A 25,690-nucleotide genomic window follows, 5' to 3' on the forward strand; every position below is an offset into this window, starting at 1 on the left:
GGGTTCAAAATGTTCACTATACCCCTTAATAAAATCTATGAGGGGTATAGTTTCCAAAATGGGGTCGCTTGTGGGGGAGCTCCACTGTTTAGGCACATCAGGGGCTCTCCAAACGCGACATGGTGTCCGCTAACAAATTGAATGGAAAATCGGCTCAAATTGTTAGCGGACACCATGTTGCGTTTGGAGAGCCCCTGATGTGCCTAAACAGTGGAAACCCCCCACAAGTGACCCCATTTTGGAAACTAGACCCCCCAAGGCACCTATCTAGATGCATAGTGAGCCCTTGGAACCCCCAAGTGCTTCACAAATTGATTCGTAAAAATGAAAGTGTTTTTTTTCCACTTTTTCATTTTTACGAATCAATTTGTGAAGCACTTGGGGGTTCCAAGGGCTCACTATGCATCTAGATAGGTGCCTTGGGGGAGTCTAGTTTCCAAAATGGGGTCACTTGTGGGGGGTTTCCACTGTTTAGGCACATCAGGGGCTCTCCAAACGCAACATGGCGTCCGCTAATTATTCAAGCAAATTTTACAATCAAAAAGTCAAATGGCGCTCCTTCCTTTCCGAGCCCTGCCGTGCACCCAAACAGTGGTTTTTCCCCACATATGGGGTATCTGCGTGCCCAGGGGAAATTGCACAACAAATTTTGGGGTCCATTTTTTCCTGTTACCCCTGCAAAAATAAAAAAAATTGGGTCTAAAGTAACATTTTTGTGAAAAAAGTTAAATGTTCATTTTTTTCTTCCACATTCCAAAAATTCCTGTGAAGCACCTGAAGGGTTAATAAAGTTCTTGAATGTGGTTTTGAGCACCTTGAGGGGTGCAGTTTTTAGAGTGGTGTCACTTTTGGGTATTTTCTGTCATAAAGACCTCTCAAAGTGACTTCAAATGTGATGTGGTCCCTAAAAAATGGTTTTGTAAATTTTGTTGGAAAAATGAGAAATTGCTGGTCAACTTTTAACCCTTATAGCTTCCTAACAAAAAAAAATTTGGTTCCAAAATTGTGCTGATGTAAAGTAGACATGTGGGAAATGTTATTTATTAACTCTTTTGTGTGACATATCGCTCTGCTTTAAGGGCATAAAAATTCAAATTTTGAAAATTGCAAGCTTTTCAAAATTTTCATCAAATTTTGTTTTTTTTCACAAATAAACGCAAGTGATATCGAAGAAATTTTACCACAATCATGAAGTACAATATGTCACGAAAAAACACACTCAGAATCAGGGGGATCCGTTGAAGCGTTCCAGAGGTATTACCTCATAAAGTGACAGTGGTCAGAATTGTAAAAATTGGCCCGGTCATTAAAATGCAAACCACCCGCGGGGGTTAAGGGGTTAAAGTCATTTTTGACTGAACAGTACAAGTGTAAAAAAAAACGTGGAGCAAAAAGGAAGCAAAAAACAAAACAAAAGCCTACCCATAGTAAGAACCCCTCAAATGAGGAAAAGTCAATTAACCACAAGTTTCAGAACCGTATAATGAATATTTTAAAAAATAACGAATTTCAAATTCTGTAATTTTTGACCGAACAGAACAGCAGGGTTAACACCGTGCGCTGTGTACACTTTTTTCTGTAGATCCGCTCTAATAGCTCCTTTAGTACACATGGGCATAACTGTACGTCCTGCACTGGAATGATCGTGTGTGGGGGTGACTCCCTCCCCACCGGCAGATGCCAGATACGTTACTTATCCAGCATCTGCCTCTAACTGTTGACCATTTTAGATGGAGCTGTCCATCATTGACAGCAGCATCTCACTAATTGTTTCCTGCTTATTAATTTTAGCAGACTCCTTATTGTACGTTCTTCTATAGCACCCAGCTTTCCCATGCTCTGATATTCCTCTTTCCCAGACTTCAGCACTTAATGGGTCTCTGGTTACCAAAGTAACTAGGTCTGCTCTCTAATAGAACATGATAAACCAATGTTAGCAATCAGTCATGGTATATAGAGAATGATTATAAATTAAGATGGGCAATATAAAGCATAGTAAATATGTACCATCAAGTATTGGACTGGTGTGTATATAGGTTCTGCACCATGAAAACTGCAGATCAAATAAGGAAATTGTGCACACTGAACCAATGGTAAGATTAACAAGTTATTTATTTCACAAAATTGAATAAAATACAATTTTATTGAATGGCTCAAGTTAAAAGCATAATATATCAATTAGCCAGTAGATGGCACTATATAACAGGTAAAATACATAACTTTCCTTGTTTTGTTTCCTTGGTGATTTTCTGTGTAATATGTGTGTAGCAATTAGATTTGGTATCAACTAGTATTGGAAATAGTAGGGGTAACTACTGGATGATCATTCCACTTAGGGACAGTAACTTGCATGTTTATCCCTTCATCTATTCATTTGTTATGTGGTGCCATCTACTGGCTAATTGAGATATTTGTGCTTTTAACTTGAGTCATTCAATAAAATTGTATTTTATTTAATTTCAGAAAATAACTTGTTAATCTTACCATTGGTTCAGTGTGCACAATTTCCTTATTTCATCTCTAACAGCTTCCCTCAGCTACACCCTGGGACATGCAGCGCTGTACGTCACAACACCTGAACTGTCCATTCATAGCCGTTACCTCTTAAAGGGATTGTTGAAAACAGACATTAATATTAAATTCAGTGCTCAAACTATTTCATTTAAAAATGTCACCACTTCTAAGTTGTACTTAAATTAAAAATTCCCCACTGCTCTAACTTCATATCTGTGTTTTTTCTTTATATATACACTGCTCAAAAAAAAAATAAAGGGAACACTCAAATAACACATCCTAGATCTGAGTGAATGAAATCTTCTCATTGAATACTTTGTTCTGTACAAAGTTGAATGTGCAGACAACAAAATCACACAAAAATCATCAATGGAAATCAAATTTATTAACCAATGGAGGCCTGGATTTGGAGTCACCCCCAAAATTAAAGTGGAAAAACACACTACAGGCTGATCCAACTTTGATGTAATGTCCTTAAAACAAGTCAAAATGAGGCTCAGTATTGTGTGTGGCCTCCACGTGCCTGTATGACCTCCCTACAACTCCTGGGCATGCTCCTGATGAGGTTGCGGATGGTCTCCTGTGGGATCTCCTCCCAGACCTGGACTAAAGCATCCGCCAACTCCTGGACAGTCTGTGGTGCATGGAGCGAGACATGATGTCCCAGATGTGCTCAATCGGATTCAGGTCTGGGGAACGGGCGGACCAGTCCATAGCTTCAATACCTTCATCTTGCAGGAACTGCTGACACACTCCAGCCACATGAGGTCTGGCATTGTCCTGCATTAGGAGGAACCCAGGGCCTACCGCACCAGTATATGGTCTCGCAAGGGGTCTGAGGATCTCATCTCAGTACCTAATGGCAATCAGGCTCCCTCTGGCGAGCACATGGAGGGCTGTGCGGCCCCCCAAAGAAATGCCACCCCACACCATTACTGACCCACTCCCAAACCTGTCATGCTGAAGGATGCTGCAGGCAGCAGATCGCTCTCCACGGCGTCTCCAGACTCTGTCACGTCTGTCACATGTGCTCAGTGTGAACCTGCTTTCATCTGTGAAGAGCACAGGGCGCCAGTGGCGACTTTGCCAATCCTGGTGTTCTGTGGCAAATGCCAAGCGTCCTGCACGGTGTTGGGCTGTGAGCACAACCCCCATCTGTGGATTTTGGGCCCTCATACCACCCTCATGGAGTCGGTTTCTAACCGTTTGTGCAGACACATGCACATTGTGGCCTGCTGCAGGTCATTTTGCAGTACTCCTCCTGTTCCTCCTTGCAGAAAGGCGGAGGTAGCGGTCCGGCTGCTGGGTTGTTGCCCTCCTACGGCCCCCTCCACGTCTCCTGGTGTACTGGCCTGTCTCCTGGTAGCGCCTTCAGCCTCTGGACACTATGCTGACAGACACAGCAAACCTTCTTGCCACAGCTCGCATTGATGTGCCATCCTGGGTGAGCTGCACTACCTGAGCAACTTCTGTGGGTTGTAGAGTCCGTTTCCTGCTACGACGAGTGTGAAAGCACAACCAACATTCAAAAGTGACCAAAACATCAGCCAGAAAGCAATTGGTACTGAGATGTGGTCTGTGGTCCCCATCTGCAGAACCACTCCTTTATTGAGTGTGTCTTGATAATTGGCAATAATTTCCATATATTGTGTATTCCATTTGCACAACAGCATGTGAAATTGATTGTCAATCAGTGTTGCTTCCTAAGTGGACAGTTTGATTTCACAGCAGTTTGATTTACTTGGAGTTATATTCTGTTGTTTAAGTGTTCCCTTTATTTTTTGAGCAGTGTGTGTGTGTGTGTGTGTGTGTGTATATATATATATATATATATATATATATATATATATATATATATATATATATATATATATATATATATGTGTATATGTATATATATGTGTATATGTATATATATGTGTATATGTATATATATGTGTATATGTATATATATATATATATGTATATATATATATATATATATATATATATATATGTATATATATAATTAGTACAGACCAAAAGTTTGGACACACCTCATTTAAAGATTTTTCTGTATTTTCATGACTTTGAAAATTGTACATTCACACTGAAGGCATCAAAACTATGAATTAACACATGTGGAATTATATACTTAACAAAAAAGTGTGAAACAACTGAAAATATGTCTTATATTCTAGGTTCTTCAAAGTAGCCACCTTTTGCTTTGAGGACTGCTTTGCACACTCTTGGCATTCTCTTGATGAGCTTCAAGAGGTAGTCACCGGAAATGGTTTTCACTTCACAGGTGTGCCCTGTCAGGTTTAATAAGTGGGATTTCTTGCCTTATAAATGGGGTTGGGACCATCAGTTGTGTTGTGCAGAAGTCAGGTGGATACACAGCTGATAGTCCTACTGAATAGACTGTTAGAATTCGTATTATGGCAAGAAAAAAGCAGCTAAAGTAAAGCGCCAGTGCCGACTGGCGCTTTTTTCTCATGCTGATTCAGCACAATGCGTACCCATACAAGTGTGTGGGTGCATGTAAAACATCAGACTGTACTCTGATGTCATCTGAGTGCAGTACGACATGCAGACTCAAGCAATGAAAAAAATAGATGAAAAAACTATACAATGTAAAATCCCACAATATGAATCAATAAGTATAAAAAATAGAAATCTTTATTGAATATGTATATAAGTAAAAATTCGTGAGGTTACATACAGAGTATAAAGACACAAAAAAGATCATGTACACCATTGGAAGAGAACAGGGACACCACAAAATCCACGGCAATTACAGCAATAGTTGCTTAAAGTTCAAAAATATGATAGTCAAAAAAATTACTTAGAACAAGGCTCATATGCACATAAAATGTGAGTAATTTAACTATAGAGAACCGCCAAGCAGTATATATAAAGTAAATTTAGACAGAGCACATGTTCCAATGCGAAGTGGGCTACTAAGTCATGTATAGCACCATGTAAAACGGCATATGCAAGGCATATTGAAATAGCACACAACAGTACCTTGGTGTAAAGTAGTAACAATGAGCCAGACGATGGGTGTCCACCCCAACGCGCGTTTCGGCGAGCCTTCTTCAGGGCCCTCATTTTTGTATACTCATTGATTCATATTGTGGGATTTTACGTCGTATAGTTTTTTCATTTATTTTTTTCTTGTTCAGTTTGCGGTGCCCATTATATTATATGAAAGAGCGCTATCTTCCAGACAACATTCTCTCCATAGCCTGGAAGAGGTCATTTATATAAAGTGATAAAATATGATTTCTCAGCAACCCATCTGATATGAGGCAGGTACAGGTAGGAGTTTTTTCAGCAGTCTATAACCTGTATGCCCATATTATTAGTTTAGATAGGTCAAATGTGGTGACAGATTCCCTTTAAAATGGCAGATTCAATGTTGGACCTGCTGTGAGATTGCTTATGCAGCAGGTCAGTTTACATGGCATGATATTTCTTCATGTCCTACCATGCTTGTTATAACTTTTTAAATGTTAAATCGGTCTAGTTTTCCTCCATTTTATTGTACTATCCACGTTATTCGCCACAACTTGAACCATCATATTTTTTTCTTGGTGCCTAAAGCATACCTTAGATAACGAATATATAGTGAGCGTCGTAAAATCATACTGTTTAATACATGTTTATCACCATGACAGTTACATTACCACCATGGATTTTTCCGTACAGTGAGCTGGCATATCAGATTGCTGAACAGTTTCGAGTACTTGGGAAGCCGCTGGGCCTGAAGGACTGTATAATTGTTGGTGGAATGAGTACGTATCTCCAGGTTAGGGTCCATGACTGTTAATACTATAAGAATGCATACACCACTTTCACGATGTGCTTACACTAACATTTTTCTGTGTAGATATGATTGCCCAAGCCTTGGAGCTGTCCAGAAAGCCTCATATTGTTATAGCGACTCCTGGCCGTTTGGCTGACCACATGCGCAGTTCAAATACATTCAGCATCAAAAGGATTAGATTCTTGGTAAGATGGCGCACATGAGAAATAGGAGGCTATGGTAACAAAACAAGTATACCGCAATTTTTGTGTGTGTGTTTTTGGGTTCTTTACCATAGTAAAATAAAAAAAATATATATATGTATGGTTGACGCCACTGTTAAAGTTTACTTTGTTGTTCATTAACCTGTTACATCAATTTATATTGCTACAGTATCATAAGGGTTATATATAGAATGGCTTCTCTTCAGTCAAATAAGCCATTTATTACTCTATTTCCTAGTTACATATGTTACATGTTTTTGTAATCCAAGAGATGTTAACCATACATAAATGAATGTTTTTATTAACATAGCGGTGAGCAATGGAGCAGGGCTCGCTACACCACTACTGACGTTGTGATTGAGTTAAAAGGGTTGTCACACAAAAAAAATGTAATCAATAGATCTTGGGATCATAATAAGTTCCACAAGACTGAGATTATCTTCAAAATGTGCATTTGCTTTGTACTGTGTAATGGTTTTGTTTGACCATACAGGCACATGGTTGGCACATACAATTCCTGGCTAGGCGAGGGAGAATAGGACCGCCTGCTTCCGTTGAGCTCGTATGTCACTGACTGACTTGATTTATGATGAACTCAGAGTGCTGGAGATGTGACAGAAACACTCACTCCAGTGATAACTGGCAGGGAAATATTTTACATCACAGAAAGAATCAGCTGTGATCCCATGCTCTTATATCTGTATGCTTTTTTGCTTCCTCCCTTGGTCAGGAATGTCCAGATCATGCTCCTATATGGTTAGACACAGCCATTACACAATTAACAACAATTTTCTAAATGAAAATAATCCACAGAAAAAGCGAGTATATGAGATCAAAAAGTAATTATTTATTAGAGAAAAAATCATAATTAAAAACATTAAAACACCTGAAGCTTCACAAAAATGGCGGGTATCATCAATTCCTACATGGATCACACACCGCATCAGGAAAATGATATAAAATAAGAAATATTAAGGATGGAAGATGTAAACTTGGTAAAGTGGCTGTATTAAACCAATATACGAATATAGGAGTATGCACAAAATGTGTAATACAAATACGGTGAATAGCTCACTTGTTACTCAGAAAAACAAAATCCTATCAAAATGCAGTAATAAGTACCCCCCTAAACACTATATCAAATATATAGGGATAAATAGGAATGATCATTACCTGATGAAGTAAATGAGTGGACCCACAGGATGACCTGACGCGCGTTTCGTCAACCTTCCTCAGGGAGCGCAAGGTTGAAATGCCAAAGGCAGAGTATATAAAGGGGTAGATGATTGCTTAAAAAGTGTTCACAGGTGGTGTCGCTAACCGGAAGTCAGATGATCATCGGCGCACATAATGGATGCGGACTTCCGTCCTTGGTCCGTGAACCGCAAGCACTGGGTTGCGTAGCAACTCTCAAGCACCAGCGGTCACTTTACCCATGTTGGGATGAAACCAGGAAGTCAATCAATCCTAAATGTGCGCACCCATCTGAATTGCCAAAGCTGAATGGAAGCGGAGCTATATTGAGGATTGTACCGCAATAATAATGGTACAATGCTTAAGCATATTGGAATGAGAAATACTAAATATTCGCACTGTATGAATGTTAAGTGGGTATATGCTAATATTGAATAGGCATATGTAAGTGCTAGTGATATGTACCCCACTAGTAGGTATACTATATGAATGAATAATAAACGCGTAAACACATAAAGGTAAGCACTATATGGCTGTATAAAGTGCTAAGTGAAATAAGGTATCGAAGTGTACAATAAATATACGATACTAAACATGGATAAATACATAACAATAGAAAGTGCACTGTGCTCATTTGTATATAATACCAAGTAAAATTAAGTACTTGAATAACAATAACAAACATTAAAAAGTGCACTGTTCTAATTGACCATATGCATATAATGACAACCTAAACCAAAAACAGGGATATTTTACATAACAGAATCCATAACAGAATATAAAGTGCATATGAACCATCCAAATAGTATCTGCAGCCAAATATATTCTACATAAAAGAAGAAAAAGTTTTTTTGTCAAAACATAAAAATCCATAAACAGTTCATACAAAATACACACAAATCTTCGTCCTCAATAAATATTGCCGCCGGCATCCAAGGGGGAACCTTCATCACCATCCCGCACTCAAAGGTAAGTTACCACGTAAGTATATGATAGCTGGTGTGTAGTGTGTAGTGTGTAGTGTGTAGTGTGTGTGTGTGTGTGTGTGTGTGTGTGTGTGTGTGTGTGTGTTAATCTGTCCCCCTATATAGAAATGAAGAAAAATACAGTTAAAAACACACAGAAAACTACAAAAAAGAACCAAAACCAATGGTTTCATTAAGCCCATGCAGTACAATGGAATTAAGTCGATATATATACATTGACTTTCTACCTGAGATAATGTTTTAAACAAGCCGCCATTACACAGTACACAGCAGGGGCACATTTATAAGATTATCTCAGCACAGGAGCATTTTTTTAACACATCCAATTGTTGAACTTATTAATATTATTCCATGATCTATTGATTAAAATATAGTTTGTGGGACAACCCCTTTAAGAAATCTGAGACAGCGTGCCAGGGATGAGTTGTTTGACAAAGGTGTTGAAAATGCTGTGGTTGTTAGGCAGTGTATCACTAGCAACCAGACTTTCCAAGGTGTCTGTTCATCTCCAAAGGTGTAGGGGCCCTGTGCGGCCTTGTAGGGAATGGCAGCCTGGCTGCAGGCACTTTATGCATACTCTAGTATCTCTCCCAATTTTCACCCCCTAGGTTCTGGATGAAGCCGACCGTCTTTTGGAACAGGGTTGTACTGATTTCACTCAAGACTTGCAGGTGATCCTTGGAGGAGTTCCTGCCCAAAGACAGACACTTCTCTTCAGTGCCACCTTGACTGACACCCTGCAGGAGTTGAAATCCATTGCAATGAACAAGCCTTTCTTCTGGGAGTCCACTTCAGAGTAAGAAGCTGAATCTATTTCATTGTGTGTGCTGATTTCAGCTGAGCAATTTGCATGCAGGCAGATGACCTGGTTTTAAATCTGCACTGAACTTTAGGAGGACATTTTGTGGTCTACATTTACATGGGTAAAACCTTTTTTCTTCAGGGTGCGGACAGTGGAGCAGTTAGACCAGAGATATATCTTGGTACCTGAGAAAGTGAAAGATGCTTATTTGGTGCATTTGATCCAGACGTTCCAGGATGAGCATGAAGATTGGTCCATTATGATCTTCACCAGCACTTGCAAGTAAGTTCTGATCCATTTAATGGAATATTATGACTCTTTGTAATGGACTTGATTATTGGCATTTACTGGTAGAATGTTGAATGCATTTGCCACACAGAAGAAAATGATTTCCAAATCTGCAAATTAAACCTTTATTATAGGAAATCTGTCACCAGGTTTTTGCCATCTAATCTGAAAGCGGCATAATGTATAGACAAAGACCTTGATTCCAGCAATGTCACTGGGCTGCTTGTTGTAGTTTTGATAAAATCACTGTTTTATTAGCAGGAGATTATCACTACAGGACTTGTAAACCTGCTGCCATGCAGTCCTCCATATTCATGAGCTCTGAATAACCCTGCCTGCACCAACGATTGGCAGCTTTCTGCCTATGCACAGTGTACACAGAAATCTGCCAATCAGTGGTGGGGGCGGGGTTATAAAAAGCTCAGCACTCAGAGAACTGGTAGATCTGCAGTAGATAAAACTGTGATTTTATCAAAATGACAGCCAGCAGCCCAGTAAGTGGCACATTGCTGGAATCATGGTCTCTGCCCCTAAATCATGCTGCTCTTACACAGGGTGGCAAAAATCTGGATACAGATTCCCTTTAAGATATAGTGAAAAAAATGCTTAAAAAGCATTTTCTTGCGATAAAAGGTGGAATTTTGAATATTTGTAGATTGTGAGCCCTCGGGAGCAGGGTCCTCTCTCCTCCTGTACCAGACAGTGACTTCTATTGTCTAAGATTATTGTACTTGTTTTTATTATGTATACCCCTTTTCACATGTAAAGCGCCATGGAATAAATGGCGTTATAATAATAAAAAATAGTAATAATATCAATATCTCCATGAATGGCTGTATTAAAGTTCCTTCACAGAGTCTTGGGAGGAAACAAAGCACAATTTCTTTGTGTATTTATCTTGTAATTTAATTTATAAAAGTAGAACCAAAGGAGTAAACCTTGGGACCACAGCGGAGCTCCATCTCAAATATTCTTGTTTTGATATTTCAGGAACTGCCAAATCCTCAATATGATGCTCCGTGAGTTCAGTTTTCCTTCTGTGGCTTTGCACTCCATGATGAAGCAGGTAAGTGTTTGCAATTGTCTTCCCCTTTTAAAATTTCAGGTATTGAAAAGAGATTTTGATTACACAGGATCGATCGCCTGATTTCCCGCAGTCATATGTTATCTGCTAAATTGAAGGTTTACTTTTGGAGCAATTTTGATAAATGAGGATTTCATGAACAGCAGTTCCCTAGTATACTTCTGTTTTCACCTCTGTTCTGTTTAATTGGGGCACTTTCTGTCAGTAATACAGTATGAGGGAGTTGCTTTAACCCTCCTATGGAGGTTTGCTCAGGCAAAGAGGTAAGGACTCTAATGTTAGGAGTGTAGTATCTGCAGAGATGGCAGGTTGGGCAAAGTGTTCTTTACTGTTCAAAGCTTATAGAAGAATTAAAGTATCTATGCACCAGGCCACTTAAGCTGTGCAATTTCCATAGCTCTTCATTGTGACCTAAGCTATGCTTTTTTTTTTTCATTCCTCCCATTAATTGCCATGGGAGTTACGGAATAATTTAGACAAACAGCTGTCTCTTTAGCCTCACCTCATGTGGCCATGAAAGGCTGAGTTGGGAATAACCCTTCAAACGACGCCTGTTCTAGTAACATGTCAACCGACAAACATTTTTTCTTCTGTCACACTTTTCCTTGGCTCACAGAGCTTTGTGTGATTACAATATACAGTTAGGTCCATATATATTTGGACAGAGACAACATTTTTCTAATTTTGGTTCTAGACATTACCACAATGAATTTTAAACAAAACAATTCAGATGCAGTTGAAGTTCAGACTTTCAGCTTTCATTTGAGGGTATCCACATTAAAATTGGATGAAGGGTTTAGGAGTTTCAGCTCCTTAACATGTGCCACCCTGTTTTTAAAGGGTCCAAAAGTAATTGGACAATTGACTACAAGGCTATTTCATGGACAGGTGTGGGCAATCCCTTCGTTATGTCATTCTCAATTAAGCAGATAAAAGGCCTGGAGTTGATTTGAGTTGTGGTTCTTGCATTTGGAAGGTTTTGCTGTGAAGTAAACATGAGGTCAAAGGAGCTCTCCATGCAGGTGAAACAAGCCATCCTTAAGCTGCAAAAACAGAAAAAACCCATCCGAGAAATTGCTACAATTTTAGGAGTGGCAAAATCTACAGTTTGGTACATCCTGAGAAAGAAAGAAAGCACTGGTGAACTCATCAATGCAAAAAGACCTGGGCGCCCACGGAAGACAACAGTGGTGGATGATCGCAGAATAATCTCCATGGTGAAGAGAAACCCCTTCACAACAGCCAACCAAGTGAACAACACTCTCCAGGAGGTAGGCGTATCAATATCCAAATCTACCATAAAGAGAAGACTGCATGAAAGTAAATACAGAGGGTTCACTGCACGGTGCAAGCCACTCATAAGCATCAAGAATAAAAAGGCTAAACTGGACTTTGCTAAAAAACATCTAAAAAAGCCAGCACAGTTCTGGAAGAACATTCTTTGGACAGATGAGACCAAGATCAACCTCTACCAGGATGATGGAAAGAGAAAAGTATGGCAAAGGCGTGGTACAGCTCATGATCCAAAGCATACCACATCATCTGTAAAACACGGCGGAGGCAGTGTGATGGCTTGGGCATGCATGGCTGCCAGTGGCACTGGGTCACTGGTGTTTATTGATGATGTAACACAGGACAGAAGCAGCCGGATGAATTCTGATATATTCAGAGCCATACTGTGTGCTTAGATCCAGCCAAATGCAGCCAAACTGATTGGTCGTCGTTTCATACTACAGATGGACAATGACCCAAAACATAAAGCCAAAGCAAACCAGGAGTTTATTAAAGCAAAGAAGTGGAATATTCTTGAATGCCCAAGTCAGTCACCTGATCTCAACCTAATTGAGCATGCATTTCACTTGTTAAAGACTAAACTTCAGACAGAAAGGCCCACAAACAAACAGCAACTGAAAACCACCGCAGTGAAGGCCTGGCAGAGCATCAAAAAGGAGGAAACACAGCGTCTGGTGATGTCCATGAGTTCAAGACTTCAGGCAGTCATTGCCAACAAAGGGTTTTCAACCAAGTACTAGAAATGAACATTTTATTTACAATTATTTAATCTGTCCAATTACTTTTGGTCTCTTTAAAAACAGGGTGGCACATGTTAAGGAGCTGAAACTCCTAAACCCTTCATCCAATCTTAATGTGGATACCCTCAAATGAAAGCTGAAAGTCTGAACTTCAACTGAATCTGAATTGTTTTGTTTAAAATTCATTGTGGCAATGTCTAGAACCAAAATTAGAAAAATGTTGTCTCTGTCCAAATATATATGGACCTAACTGTAGCTTCTGTCACTTGACACACATTTGGGTGCAGTCCTTCTTCAGACTGCAGCCCATCCTGACTTGTGAATTATGTGATGGGGATCATTTTATTACATTCCTGGATATCCCCTTTAAATGATACCTGGTTCTGCCATCTGCCACCACTATGGTGCAACAACCGTGGGCAGCCAGGTATATACACTGCTCAAAAAAATAAAGGGAACATTTAAACTACACAATGTAACTCCAAGTCAGGCTATGTGCCCACAATGCAGAAATGCTCTGGATTTTTCCTGAGCGTTTCTGCATCTCCCTGGCAGAAAAAACGCATGCGGATTATACATGCGGATTTTACATGCGTTTTTCCTGCCAGGGACAAGCGGAAGTGAAGCGTTTTGATCATGCGATTTCGCATGCAGGTTGTCAAGTGCTTTCCAAGCGATTTTAGCATCACTTGGAAAGTGCTTGACAACTTGGTCACACTATATAAATCCATGCAACCGGCATGGATTTATATAGTGTGACCAAGTTAGTTAAGAAAAATAATAAAAATGGTAAAAAATAAAAATAAACATTACACTCGCCTTCTGATGGCCCCCGATCTCCATAGCGATGCGTCCTGGCTCCCCGGCAGCTTGCGGTGGTGTGAAAGGACCTGCCATGACGTCATTTAGTCATGTGACGGGTCACGCGACCGCCGACGTGCATGGATTTATATAGTGTGACCAAGTTGTCAAGCACTTTCCAAGGGATGCTAAAATCGCTTGGAAAGCGCTTGACAACCTGCATGCGAAATCGCATGATCAAAACGCTAATCACACTTCTGTGAAATCTACCTGTCCAGTTATGAAGCAACACTGATTGTGAATCAGTTTCTCCTGCTGTTGTGTAAATGGAACAGACAACAGGTACAAATGATAGACAATTAGCAAGACACCCTTATAAAGGAGTGGTTCTGAACATGGTGACCACAGACCATTTCTCTGTTCTCATCCTTTTTGGCTGTTGTATTGGTCACTTTTGCATTGTGTCATTGCTCTCACCCCTAGAGGTACAGTAGCATGAGGTGGTGTCTACAACCCACAGAAGTTGCTCAGGTAGTGCAGCTCATCCAGGATGGCACATCAATGGGAGCTGTGGCAAGAAGGGTAGCGGTGTCTATCAGCACAGTGTCCAGAGCATGGAGCAGATACCAGGAGACAGGCCAGTACACCAGGAGATGTGGAGGGGGCCATATGAGGGCAACAACTCAGCAGCAGGATCGCTACCTCCTATGTGCAAGTAACAGTGCCAGAACCCTGAAAAATGACCTCCAGAAGGCCACTAACATCCATGAGGGTGGTATGAGGGCCCGACATTCACAAGTGGGTGCTTACAGCTCAACACCATGCAGGGCGATTTGCATTTGCCAGAGAACACCAAAATTGGCAGATTCGACATCGGCATCCTGTGCTCTTCACAGATGAGAGCAGGTTCACACTGAGCACATGTGACAGTCTGCGGACGCCGTGGAGAACGTTCTGCTGCCTGCAACATCCTCCAGCATGACTGGTTTGGCAGTGGGTCAGTAATGGTGTGGGGAGGCATTTCTTTGGAGGGCCGCACAGCTCTCCATGTGCTCGCCAGAGGTAGCCTGACTGCCATTAGGTACCGAGATGAGATCCTCAGACCCCTTGTGAGACCATATGCTGGCGCGGTTGGCCCTGGGTTCCTCCTAATGCAGGACAATGCCAGACCTCATTTGGCTGGAGTGTGTCAGCAGTTCCGGCAAGATGAAGGCATTGAAGCTATGGACAGGCCCGCCCGTTCCCCAGACCTGAATCTGATTGAGCACATCTGGGACATTATGTCTCGATCCATCCACCAACGTCACGTTGCACCACAGACTGTCCAGGAGTTTGCGGATGCTTTAGTCCAGGTCTGGGAGGAGATCCCACAGGAGACCATCCGCAACCTCATCTGGAGCATGCCCAGGTGTTGTAGGGAGGGTCATACAGGCACGTGGAGGCCACACACAATACTCAGCCTCATCAGGAGCATGCCCAGGCATTGTAGGGAGGTCATACAGGCACGTGGAGGCCACACACAATACTCAGCCTCATCAGGAGCATGCCCAGGCATTGTAGGGAGGTCATACAGGCACGTGGAGGCCACACACAATACGCAGCCTCATCAGGAGCATGCCCAGGCATTGTAGGGAGGTCATACAGGCACGTGGAGGCCACACACAATACTCAGCCTCATCAGGAGCATGCCCAGGCATTGTAGGGAGGTCATACAGGCACGTGGAGGCCACACACAATACTGAGCTGCATTTCCACTGAAGTTGGATCAGCCTGTAATTGGATTTTGCACTTTGATTTTGAGTATCATTCCAAATCCAGACCTCCATGGGATATTAATTTTGATTTACATTGAGCTTTTTTATTTTTATTGTTCACAACGCATTCCACTATGTAATGAATAAAGATTTGCTACTGGAATATTTCATTCATTCTGATCTAGGATGTGGTATTTTAGTGTTCCCTTTATTTTTTTGAGCAGTGTATTTGTTCATTTTTTTAAAAGATCCAGCCGGAGATGAGATTAGTCCAGCTCCATTCCAGCAGGCTTCTCCTAGGGGCTACTATTGGCGATTCACAGGTCTCACGCTGTGGGATAGAGCGATCATTCACCTGCAGCATTGCTGGGAAAAGCCGCTGGGGCAGAGCCAGTCTCTTCTCACACTTCAGCCCCCATTTGAATGGCGTTTCAGAAAAAATATATTTTAAACAGAGTGTTTCAAAGAGGGATGTTCCTGGCTACGATCATGCAGCCAGGCACTGATTCATGCTGTCCACGGTTTAGGCAGCATGTATCGGGTGACATGTTCCCTTTTTAAAGGGGATTCAGTAATACGGAGGTCAGACCTACCTATTTTCAGCATATCTTAAAATATTAGGTCACCTTTCCAGTTACTATTGGTATCTTTCCATTTTTAACTATCTCAGCCAAGGGGAGTGCACACAGCAGCATGCAACGCAAAGTATTTCTGACCTGCATCCGTAACTCAATCTCCTCCACTGTGTAATCTAGTTTAAAGGGGTAGTCCGGCTCCTCTCATGTCTGCATCTGCAGGAAAGCAGGGTCATTTGTGTCACACCTACAGATATTTTCTGACCAAGATCATGCTCCTGTCTTAGTCTAATGATTATAACACATGTATACTTGTGCACGTGTGATGTCACGGGCCGATCTCAAGTTCGTATCTGAAAATGAGCCCGCTTCTCTGGCATAGGTTTTCAGCTTTGATCTGATAGTCTGTGTTTTCTCATAGAAAGAAAGGTTTGCTGCCCTTGCAAAATTCAAGTCCAGCGTTTACAAGATTCTAATTGCCACTGATGTAGCAGCCAGGTAAGAAGGCTATCTCTTTAGGGGCCTTTCCTGCTTATTTGCCACTTTTCCAGTTGATTCCGTTGAGCATAGGTGTTCATCTGACAGCCGAGCTTAGAGGGGACCTTTCATATTGGTTTTACCCTAAGCTCAAAATTATGCACATATACTTCAGTGCTAGGGTCACAATGTGTGGAGAGGGCTCAGGAGCTGAGCTCTCTCCAAAACGCAGTAGATGGCGGATATTTATTTATTTTACTCACTTATACAGCGCCATTAATTCCACTGAGCTTTACATACATTATCATCACTGTCCCCATTGGGGCTCACAATCTACATTCCCTATCAGTATGTCTTTGGAGTGTGGGAGGAAACCGGAGAACCCAGAGGAAACCCACACAAGCACGGGGAGAACATACAAACTCCTTGTAGATGTTGTCCTTGGTGGGATTTGAACCCAAGACCCCAGGATATGTTACATAGCCTGCATCTGTCTCTAATAGCAGTAGCTGAGCTCTGACCATTGCTGTTCACCAGCTAGATGCCAGTGTCACTTTCTGATGGCAGCATTTAAATGGAGCGGTTTCCAGTGCACACATACCTGCTTCCTTCTGCCACTCACAATGACATTGTGCTATACCGATGGGTTACCTTGGCTGCTGGGCTCCTGGCATCCTGGTACCCCTGTAAATTCTTGTGGTACTTTCTCATAGGAGACCAAAATTTTCACTATGTAGTGCATTACTGAAAAAATAAAAAAATTAAGTGAATTGTTTAAAAAATAAAATAAATTCAAATCACCACTATTGTCCCCCCCCACTGAAAATAAAAAATAAACATATGGGTCGCCGTGTATAAAATCACTAATTCACCATGCCAAATACAAGTCGTCACATAGCTCCATTGACTGCAAGATAAAAACATTTCCCATTTCAGTAGTAATATGTTAAATGATTGGTGTCATTCAAAGTACATATTGTCCAACAAGAAACAAGCCTTTATATGGCTATATTGAGGGGGATAAAAGTTATGACTCTTGGAAGAAGGGGGTAGGAAAAAATGCAAATGTAAAAACAACAATTTTCGGCGGAGGCAACGGGTTAAAGTATATACTCTGAGATATATTTCTGATCGTCCATGTTCATTATTTGTGCACTTGTAATGTGAGAACCAGAATGGTGCGAGTTATTCCCCATTCTTGACTGTGAATCGATAGGATTATTTAGTGCCAAGTGCAGAATACTGCGATCTTGTAGACTACATTGGCTACAGTGTCTGAGTGCAGCCAAGAAACCATACATGAGGATTGTATTCACCTTTTATTTATCTTTCCAGGGGGCTAGATATTCCCACAGTGCAGGTTGTGATTAATCATAATACCCCAGGCCTGCCAAAGACCTACATCCATCGTGTTGGCCGTACAGCAAGGGCAGGTAAGGTTTTGTCAGCTCTGAACAATAATATCCTTCCTGTCTGATAGCCATTTTAACAGAATACCATATGATTATTTTGGATCACTTGGTACAAATGCTCGGGGCTTATATTTTCTCATTACTGAACTGTTTTTTTCCCACAAAGTAATTACATTTCCTATCCAGTATTTTTGTTCTTAGATCCGGCTTTATTATACAAAGTAATCCTTTGCTCCCCTGATTGTCACGTGTGTGTGTGTGTGTGTGTGTGTGTATTCACCCCCTTTGAATTTTTCCTGTTTTGCTACCTCACAACCTGGAATTTCACTCTTTTTTTTTTTTGAGTGTTTGTATCAGTTCATGTAAAGAACATGCCTACAACTGTGAACATTTGGTTTTACTTTATTGTGAAACAATTAACAAATAGGACAAAATAACTGAAAACTTCAGTGTGCATAACTATTCACCCCCCCCCCTAAATTCAGTACTTTGTAGAGCCTCCTTTTGCTGCAATTATGGCTTCAAGTCGCTTTGGATAAGTCTCTGAGTGTTCCACATCTTACCACTGGGATTTTTGCCCATTCCTCAAGGCAAAACTGCTTCAACGCCTTCAAGTTAGATGGTTTCCTCTGGTGAACAGCAATGTTCAAATCTAACCACAGATTCTAAATTCGATAAAGGTCTGGGCTTTGACTAGGCCGCTCCAAAACATTTACACCTTTTCCCTTAAAAGCCTCAAGTGTTGCTTTAGCAGTTTTCTTTGGGTCCTTGTCTTGTTTGAAAGTGAACCTCCATCCCAGTCTCAAATCACTGACAGACTAAAACCGGTTTTGCTCAAGAATTTCTCTGTATTTCAGACCATCCATCTTCCCCTCAACTCGGACCATTTTCCCTGTCCTTTCTGACAAAAAACATCCCCACTGTGAAACGTGGTGGCAGCATCATTCTGTGGGGATGTTTTTCGGTGTTCTTGGACATAGTGTTTACCTTTGTGGCCAAAAAGTTCAATTTTGGTCTCCTCAGGTGTTACAGGGATATTCATTATTTCGCACCATCCATTTTCCCTGTCACAATTGCTGAAAAACATCCCCACAGCATGATGCTGCCACCACCATGTTTTACAGTGGGGATGGTGTTCTTGGGGTGATGAGCTGTGTTGTTTTGGTGCCAGACATAGTGTTTACCTTGATGGGTAAAAAATTCCACTTTTGTCTCATCTGACCACAGCTCCTTCCTCCATACATTTGGGAAGTGTCCCAGATGTCTTTTGGTAAACTCGAAATGAGCCTTACAATTTTTTGTGTGTAAGTAAAGGCTTTTTTTCTGCCCAGTCTTCCATAAACCCTGACTTGTACTTCTCAACAACTTTGTCCCTGACTTGTTTGTAGATTTCCTTGGTCTTCATGGTGTTGTTTGGTTAGTAGTGCCTCTTGCTTAATGGTGTTGCAGCCTCTGTGGCCTTTCAGAAAAGGTGTGTGCAGTTTATACTGACAGACCATGTGACAGATTGCACACGGGTGGACTTCCTTTCACTAAGCATGTGATTTATGAATGTAATTGCTTGCATCAGACATTTTTAGGGTCTTCATGGCAAAAATGGTTGAATATATAAGCACATGCCAATTTTTAGTTATTTGATCCCTTAAATTTTATTCATGCCTATATTTTTCTCACTTCACTAACTTGGACTATTTAGTGCTAATGCATCACACACCAATTGGATTACAAAATTATTCAAACACAGGTTGTAATGTAACAAAAAGGGTAAAAAGCCAAAGGGGGTGAATACTTTCACAAGCCTGTATGCAGCAAGTCTTCATTGGTATTTTTCATGCCAGCTCTTGACAAATTTTTGAAAATTGGGTGCATCTTAACAGGGTGAGCGGATGAACAGGGGGAACTTGGATGACTGGAGGTCGACAAATTCATCATCATTTACGCCACAAAAGTGGAGTAAGTTACGACAATTGTACATTGTTCCGCTTATGTATGGCCACTGAAAGCTGCACCAAATTCATTGAGACACACATCTTCATCCAGACTGGTGTTCCTGTCTGCTGGAGCATGTTTTGATGGAGTTCTTTTGAGGCATTTAAAACGATGAGTTTTTCAAGTAAAAATTGCTTCTGGAATCGCGTAGCATAGACTGTGGACTTAATCACGTGTTAAAGATGACAAGAAAGGACTGTTATATACTCTGTATCTGTAGCATCTCTTCTGCTGAAGCACTATTTGTAGAATTAGGTGACTGTACAAAGAGGACTCATTGTACATACTAGCCTGAAGGTGCCATATTGAGTACATCTGTGGGGTCTATCTAATCTGGACAGTGGGCTAAGCTACTACATCCTGTCTCTAAAATATTTATCGGTACTCCTCATATATAAAAGACTGCTGGGTGCTGCCATTTTTATTTGCTGGTGTGTAACTGAGCATGACACTTGCACATTCAGTAGCCCCTAGGCATAGGAGATTCCGGTCAGTGTCCGCTCCACTCGCTGCTGTTGGAGGTGGTATACAGCCATTATCTGCCTCTATCATCTGCCGGGAATTGATGCAGGCACATCTCCTAATCGTTTAAAACACTGGGATCCGAGATTAGACGGAATGGAATGGACTGGTGAAGACGTTGGTAATGTTAAATGATTAAGGCCTCATTTACTCACTCTCGTATGTGTGCCAGTGATGTGTGATTTTATTATTTTTTTTTCTCTCCTAAACAAACAAGCAACGTGGACAATTTATGGCCAATAGCTGTTTTCCGATGATCATTTTTCTTCGTCATCCTAAAGGTCATGAAAAATAGAAAAACTGAGAAATGTCAGAGTTCAGCGCAATTTTCAGACCATCTAAATACATTTCTATGAATGGGTCCATGATGTGAATGGTCTCCACAAAGTTGCCGTCTGTGATACATCTGTGTGCTATCTGATTAGAGCGAAAAAGGCTGTTTACATGAACAGAAATGGCTGTAAAGTTATAGTATTGTGAGAACCCAGGCGGATACCCCAAGGCTAGCACTTTCACTCCATAGGGATGGATACTTCTGTTAGTATCTGTCCATGCATTGATTTCATTTTCAGGAATAATTTATGCAAGAAGGGTCCAAATTTAATTGAAAACTTGAGTTAATAAACTGACTTCTGCTGGGGATTCCTTCAAGATCATCTTTTTTATTCTTTGTTTTTTCTTTTCAGGACGCCATGGCATGGCAATAACATTGGTGACTCAGTATGATATTCATCTGGTGCATGCTATAGAAGAAAAAATCAGTGAGTGTTTTATTTGTGATTTTTGGTATATGCATTCTTTATTGGTTTCTAAGCTTTTCTCCCATCAAGTAGTTAGAATTCTTTTTGTTTGGAGGAAGCCCTTTTTGGCCTTAAACTTGGTGATAGAAGGAAGGACTATTAAATTTGCCGTAGATCTCCTTACTCAAGGATACTGTGGCATGCTACTTAATTGTTATGTGCATTTGGAGTTCTGGACAATGGACATCACAAGATGTGTAACTGTAAGCTTTCACTTTATTAAATCTGTTTCTTAATGGGCAGATCTGAAACTACAAGAACATAAGGTGAAAGAAAGTGATGTCCTGGAAATCCTTACCCAAGTGAATGTCACCAGACGGGAATGTGAAATTGTAAGTCTATTAATTCCTCTCAGATGTAATGGAATTATTCCTTTACAATTGGTAACACGTGGTGGTGCACTGGGTACTAACTACTATTCTCTATCGCTCCTAGAAACTTGAATGTACAGACTTTGATGAGAAGAAGGAGATAAACAAGAGGAAACAGCTTATATTAGAAGGGAAGGTAAGGTGCACTCAGTTGTAGAAATGTGTTAAGCTCAATAGATGTCCATTCATTGGGACATGCAAGAAGTCATACATGGAGAGTTTTCCCACGAAAAAAAGAAAAATCAATATATCTTGGAATAATAATAAGTTCCACAATTGGATGTGTTTTAATAAAATGTTCCTGTGCTGAGATAATCTTATAAATGTGCCCCTGCTGTGTACTGTGTAATGGCTGTGTCTGACCGTGCAGGAACATGGTCTGATCATACCACATCTCCTGGGCAGGGGAGGAAGCAAAAGAGTATACAGATATTACAGCAGGGGGTCACAGAGGATTCTTTCTGTGAGGTAAAACATTGTTTAAAAACAGGCAGGGAAATGTTGTACCTCACAGAAAGAATCAGCTGTGATCCCGGGCTGTAATGTCTGTATACTCTTTTGCTTCCTCCTTTGCCCAGGAGATGTGGTATGATCAGACTATGTTACACAGCCATTACACAGTACACAGCAGGGGCACATTTATAAGATTATCTCAGCACAGGAACATTTTATTTAACCACATCCAATTGTGGAACGTATTATTATTCTAAGATCTATTGATATGTTCTTTTGTTTGTGGGAAAACTCCTTTAGTATTTACTACTTTAATGATCGAAGCTATAACTATTGTCAAATAACATGATATACAACAATAATAATCTTATATCCTGCTTTACATGGACATACTATGTGATCCTACGCATTGAGGCTCCTTTTCCTTACCAGTATGTGTATACTGTCATTATCTGATGATTTTCTGTGGCAAGTTTCAGCTTGGAAGCCATCACACTGATGTAAGCTTGTGGGACAGTTGCCCCCCTTTTTTTGCTGCCATAACAACCCTTCAAACGTCTTTGAAGGTTTTCTACAAGATTTTAGATTGTGTACACTCACACCATCAAGGAATTTTTGAGGTCAGCCACTGATATTGGATGAGAAAAATGATCCTGTTGATCCCAAACATGTTTAAAGATGCTCAATTTCTTCCATACCGAAGTGATCATACTGTGGTTTTATGGACTTTAGTTTGTGTACAAGGGCACAGTCATGCTGCAGAATGAAATGGCATTTCCCAATTTGGGAGCAGACAGTTGTTAACATATAAATTGTCTAAAATTACACTTATTACTCTTTTAAGGCCCCGGCCAAACAACTGTCCAAATGTCCCAAACCTTTATCCCTTTTCCACCAAATGTGACAGTGGGCACTATAGTTCCTAGTATGTAGTGTACTTGGTGCATCCGCCAAACTTGGATTCATCCATCAGGCTGCCAGATAGTCAAACATGATTCTTGTCTCCAGACAACACATTTCCTCTGCTCCACCCCATGCACATTGATGGTGAGTGCTGTAGAGAACTTGGGCATAGCCTCTGAGCCCGCTCTATCCTTATTGTGTATGTTACATTTATGGTCGCATGGTGGAAAGGGTTATTATTGAAATATAATATATATACTTTATTTTAATAAAGGATCCAGATCTGGAGGCAAAAAGAAAAGCAGAACTGGAGAAAATCAGAAAACAGAAAAAGAAATTCAAGGAGCACATTCAGGAGACAATTCAGAAAAAACAAGATGCTCAAGTACGCAGGAAACTGAAAAAGAAACGACTCAGACAAGAGAAGAAGGTTGATAAAACTCAGCCGAACAGTGTCTGAATCTGTAGCTGCCTCCCTGTAGGCTCTTACCAGGACAGAATACAGAATATGGATGAAGATAGGACTGACAGTTCTCTGATGTACCCACTACATTCATGGCATCAGTATATGTATATAACCCCAAAATATTCCATTATTTTTGTCAAGGAATGGGCTGTCCTCCTCTTTTTACCCTTAGTATCGGTCATTTGTTGGTGGATCAGCAGCTCAATGACTTTCTACATTGAAAACTCACACCCTTACAATTCTCTAATGTTGACCTTACTGTATGGGGTTGTATGATACTTGGTCAAAAGAAATATTGTTTTTTTTTTACGGGGTTGTCTACCCCTGAGCAAATTTTCCGCAAGCTGCAGAATCCTAGCCCCGTACGTTACAAGTATGCAAGCGGAGCTGAATCCTAACGGTGTGAACACTACAGACTGCTAGGATTCAGCACGCTTGCACAGCTTGCCGAAAGCTTGCACAGGGGTAGATAAACCATTTAATATATCAAATCCTAAAAGTAATTTCCACATCCATCAATCAAGTTCTATTATTCTGTGGAAAATATTTGAAAGAAACCGCAATGCCCTTTAAGCTCTTTCCTCTGCCCCATTCAAGTCAGTTGGAACCAGAGTTGTAATTGTGCTAAATCTGACAAAGCAAGTAGGTGGTGGTGGTGCACAAAATATCTTCAATTCTTGGTACCAAAACTGTGGAGTCAGAGTTGGCGCTAAGTTTTGTTAAAGTCGATAGAAATATACAGAATATATTCCGTTCGTAATATTGGTTGCTTAATTTATTGATATTCATAGGAATTTAGAAATGTTAACATTAAATATTTTGCGTTTTGTCAATCTAAGTGATGTTACCATTTCACTACAGTAGATGTTTTATTATTAATTATTGTCAATTTCTGAAGGAGTCTTCACTTACTAACTCCACAGCCCGTCCTGTCTTACTCTTTCATTTCAGATAACAAGATTGAATTCAAAGCCCTAAATATCTAAAGTGTATCTAAAAATTTGTAGAAATCAGCCAATTGAAAATATTATGTATTTCATCACCTTAAACAAGCTACCTGTTTTCAACTACTTTGTAATATATATTTTTATATTAAAGGCATTAATATTTTGAATCTACTGAAGTTACTGTAAATGTGGACATTGGTTTTCTTACTGGATGAACCACAAGTGTTTAAAGATCTGAAGATTTCCCATTGATCCTCTTCTGTAATCTGTGCCTTAGAACGCAGTTTGAATTGTGCTAAATGTGTATATGTCGTGTGATTACGGAAACTCTTAGCTTAAATGTGTGACCAGAGGAGCCTACCTCTCTACTCCACAGATAATAGTAAATGCCCACTGTATATGGGAGTTTGTGTTCAGCCAGTAGAACACAGGTATTTTTCTTTCTTTTTCTCCAGAAAACACAGGAACTTTTGGAGGAATTCATACATCCGTTTGTGCAATCCAAGTACAGACCAATCCAATGTACAGACCGACTGTGGATCTTCTGACCCGAAATCGACAGCCTCATATATTCCTATGAGGCTGTTGTGTTCAGGTGAGGAGACCCACAGCCTGGAAGGAAGTTACATAAATGGGTAGGCACAGACTGACTGACCTTTATTTCTTAAAGTAATGATGGCCACTCGTTTTTCTTTACTTACTTGCTTTTTTCTTGTCATAATACAAATTCTAATAGTCTATTCAGTAGGACTATCAGCTGTGTATCCACCAGACTTCTGCACAACACAACTGATGGTCCCAACCCCATTTATAAGGCAAGAAATTCCACTTATTAAACCTGACAGGGCACACCTGTGAAGTGAAAACCATTTCCGGTGACTACCTCTTGAAGCTCATCAAGAGAATGCCAAGAGTGTGCAAAGCAGTCATCAAAGCTAAAGGTGGCTACTTTGAAGAACCTAGAATATAAGACATATTTTCAGTTGTTTCACACTTTTTTGTTAAGTATATAATTCCACATGTGTTAATTCATAGTTTTGATACCTTCAGTGTGAATGTACAATTTTCATATTTTTGAAAAGACAGAAAAATCTTTAAATGAGAAGGTGTGTCCAAACTTTTGGTCTGTACTGTATATATAGATAGATAGATATATAGATGAATATAGATATAAAGAGGTGCTATGGACGGCTTGCGTATGAATAATTATGAATTGAAAGAAAAAAGACGCAGGGCAAAGGACAAGAGCCGTGCACTCACATTGTTTAGAAAAATACAAAAGATCTTTATTAAACATTTAGCAGA

The 25,690-nt window shown here is 40.4% G+C and overlaps 1 protein-coding gene across 1 annotated transcript in view; it reads left to right on the forward strand.

Annotated features, from left to right (window-relative positions):
* The window catches only part of DDX49 (DEAD-box helicase 49), a 33,029-nt gene extending 8,473 nt beyond the window's left edge, over positions 1 to 24,556 (forward strand). Inside the window, exons 3-13 of the mRNA XM_073660723.1 lie at positions 6,208 to 6,293; positions 6,389 to 6,510; positions 9,317 to 9,504; positions 9,652 to 9,792; positions 10,789 to 10,864; positions 16,467 to 16,543; positions 17,858 to 17,955; positions 21,132 to 21,206; positions 21,489 to 21,577; positions 21,681 to 21,752; positions 23,247 to 24,556. Of these exons, the coding sequence (XP_073516824.1) occupies positions 6,208 to 6,293; positions 6,389 to 6,510; positions 9,317 to 9,504; positions 9,652 to 9,792; positions 10,789 to 10,864; positions 16,467 to 16,543; positions 17,858 to 17,955; positions 21,132 to 21,206; positions 21,489 to 21,577; positions 21,681 to 21,752; positions 23,247 to 23,432 (1,210 nt within the window). The 3' untranslated portion in view covers positions 23,433 to 24,556. The remainder of the gene's footprint in view (positions 1 to 6,207; positions 6,294 to 6,388; positions 6,511 to 9,316; positions 9,505 to 9,651; positions 9,793 to 10,788; positions 10,865 to 16,466; positions 16,544 to 17,857; positions 17,956 to 21,131; positions 21,207 to 21,488; positions 21,578 to 21,680; positions 21,753 to 23,246) is intronic.
* Positions 24,557 to 25,690: the final 1,134 nt, after the last annotated feature.

Source organism: Phyllobates terribilis, unplaced genomic scaffold (assembly GCF_046119375.1).
Source record: "Phyllobates terribilis strain yellow unplaced genomic scaffold, ASM4611937v1 Scaffold_1__5_contigs__length_1240528914, whole genome shotgun sequence".
NCBI lineage: Eukaryota > Metazoa > Chordata > Amphibia > Anura > Dendrobatidae > Phyllobates > Phyllobates terribilis.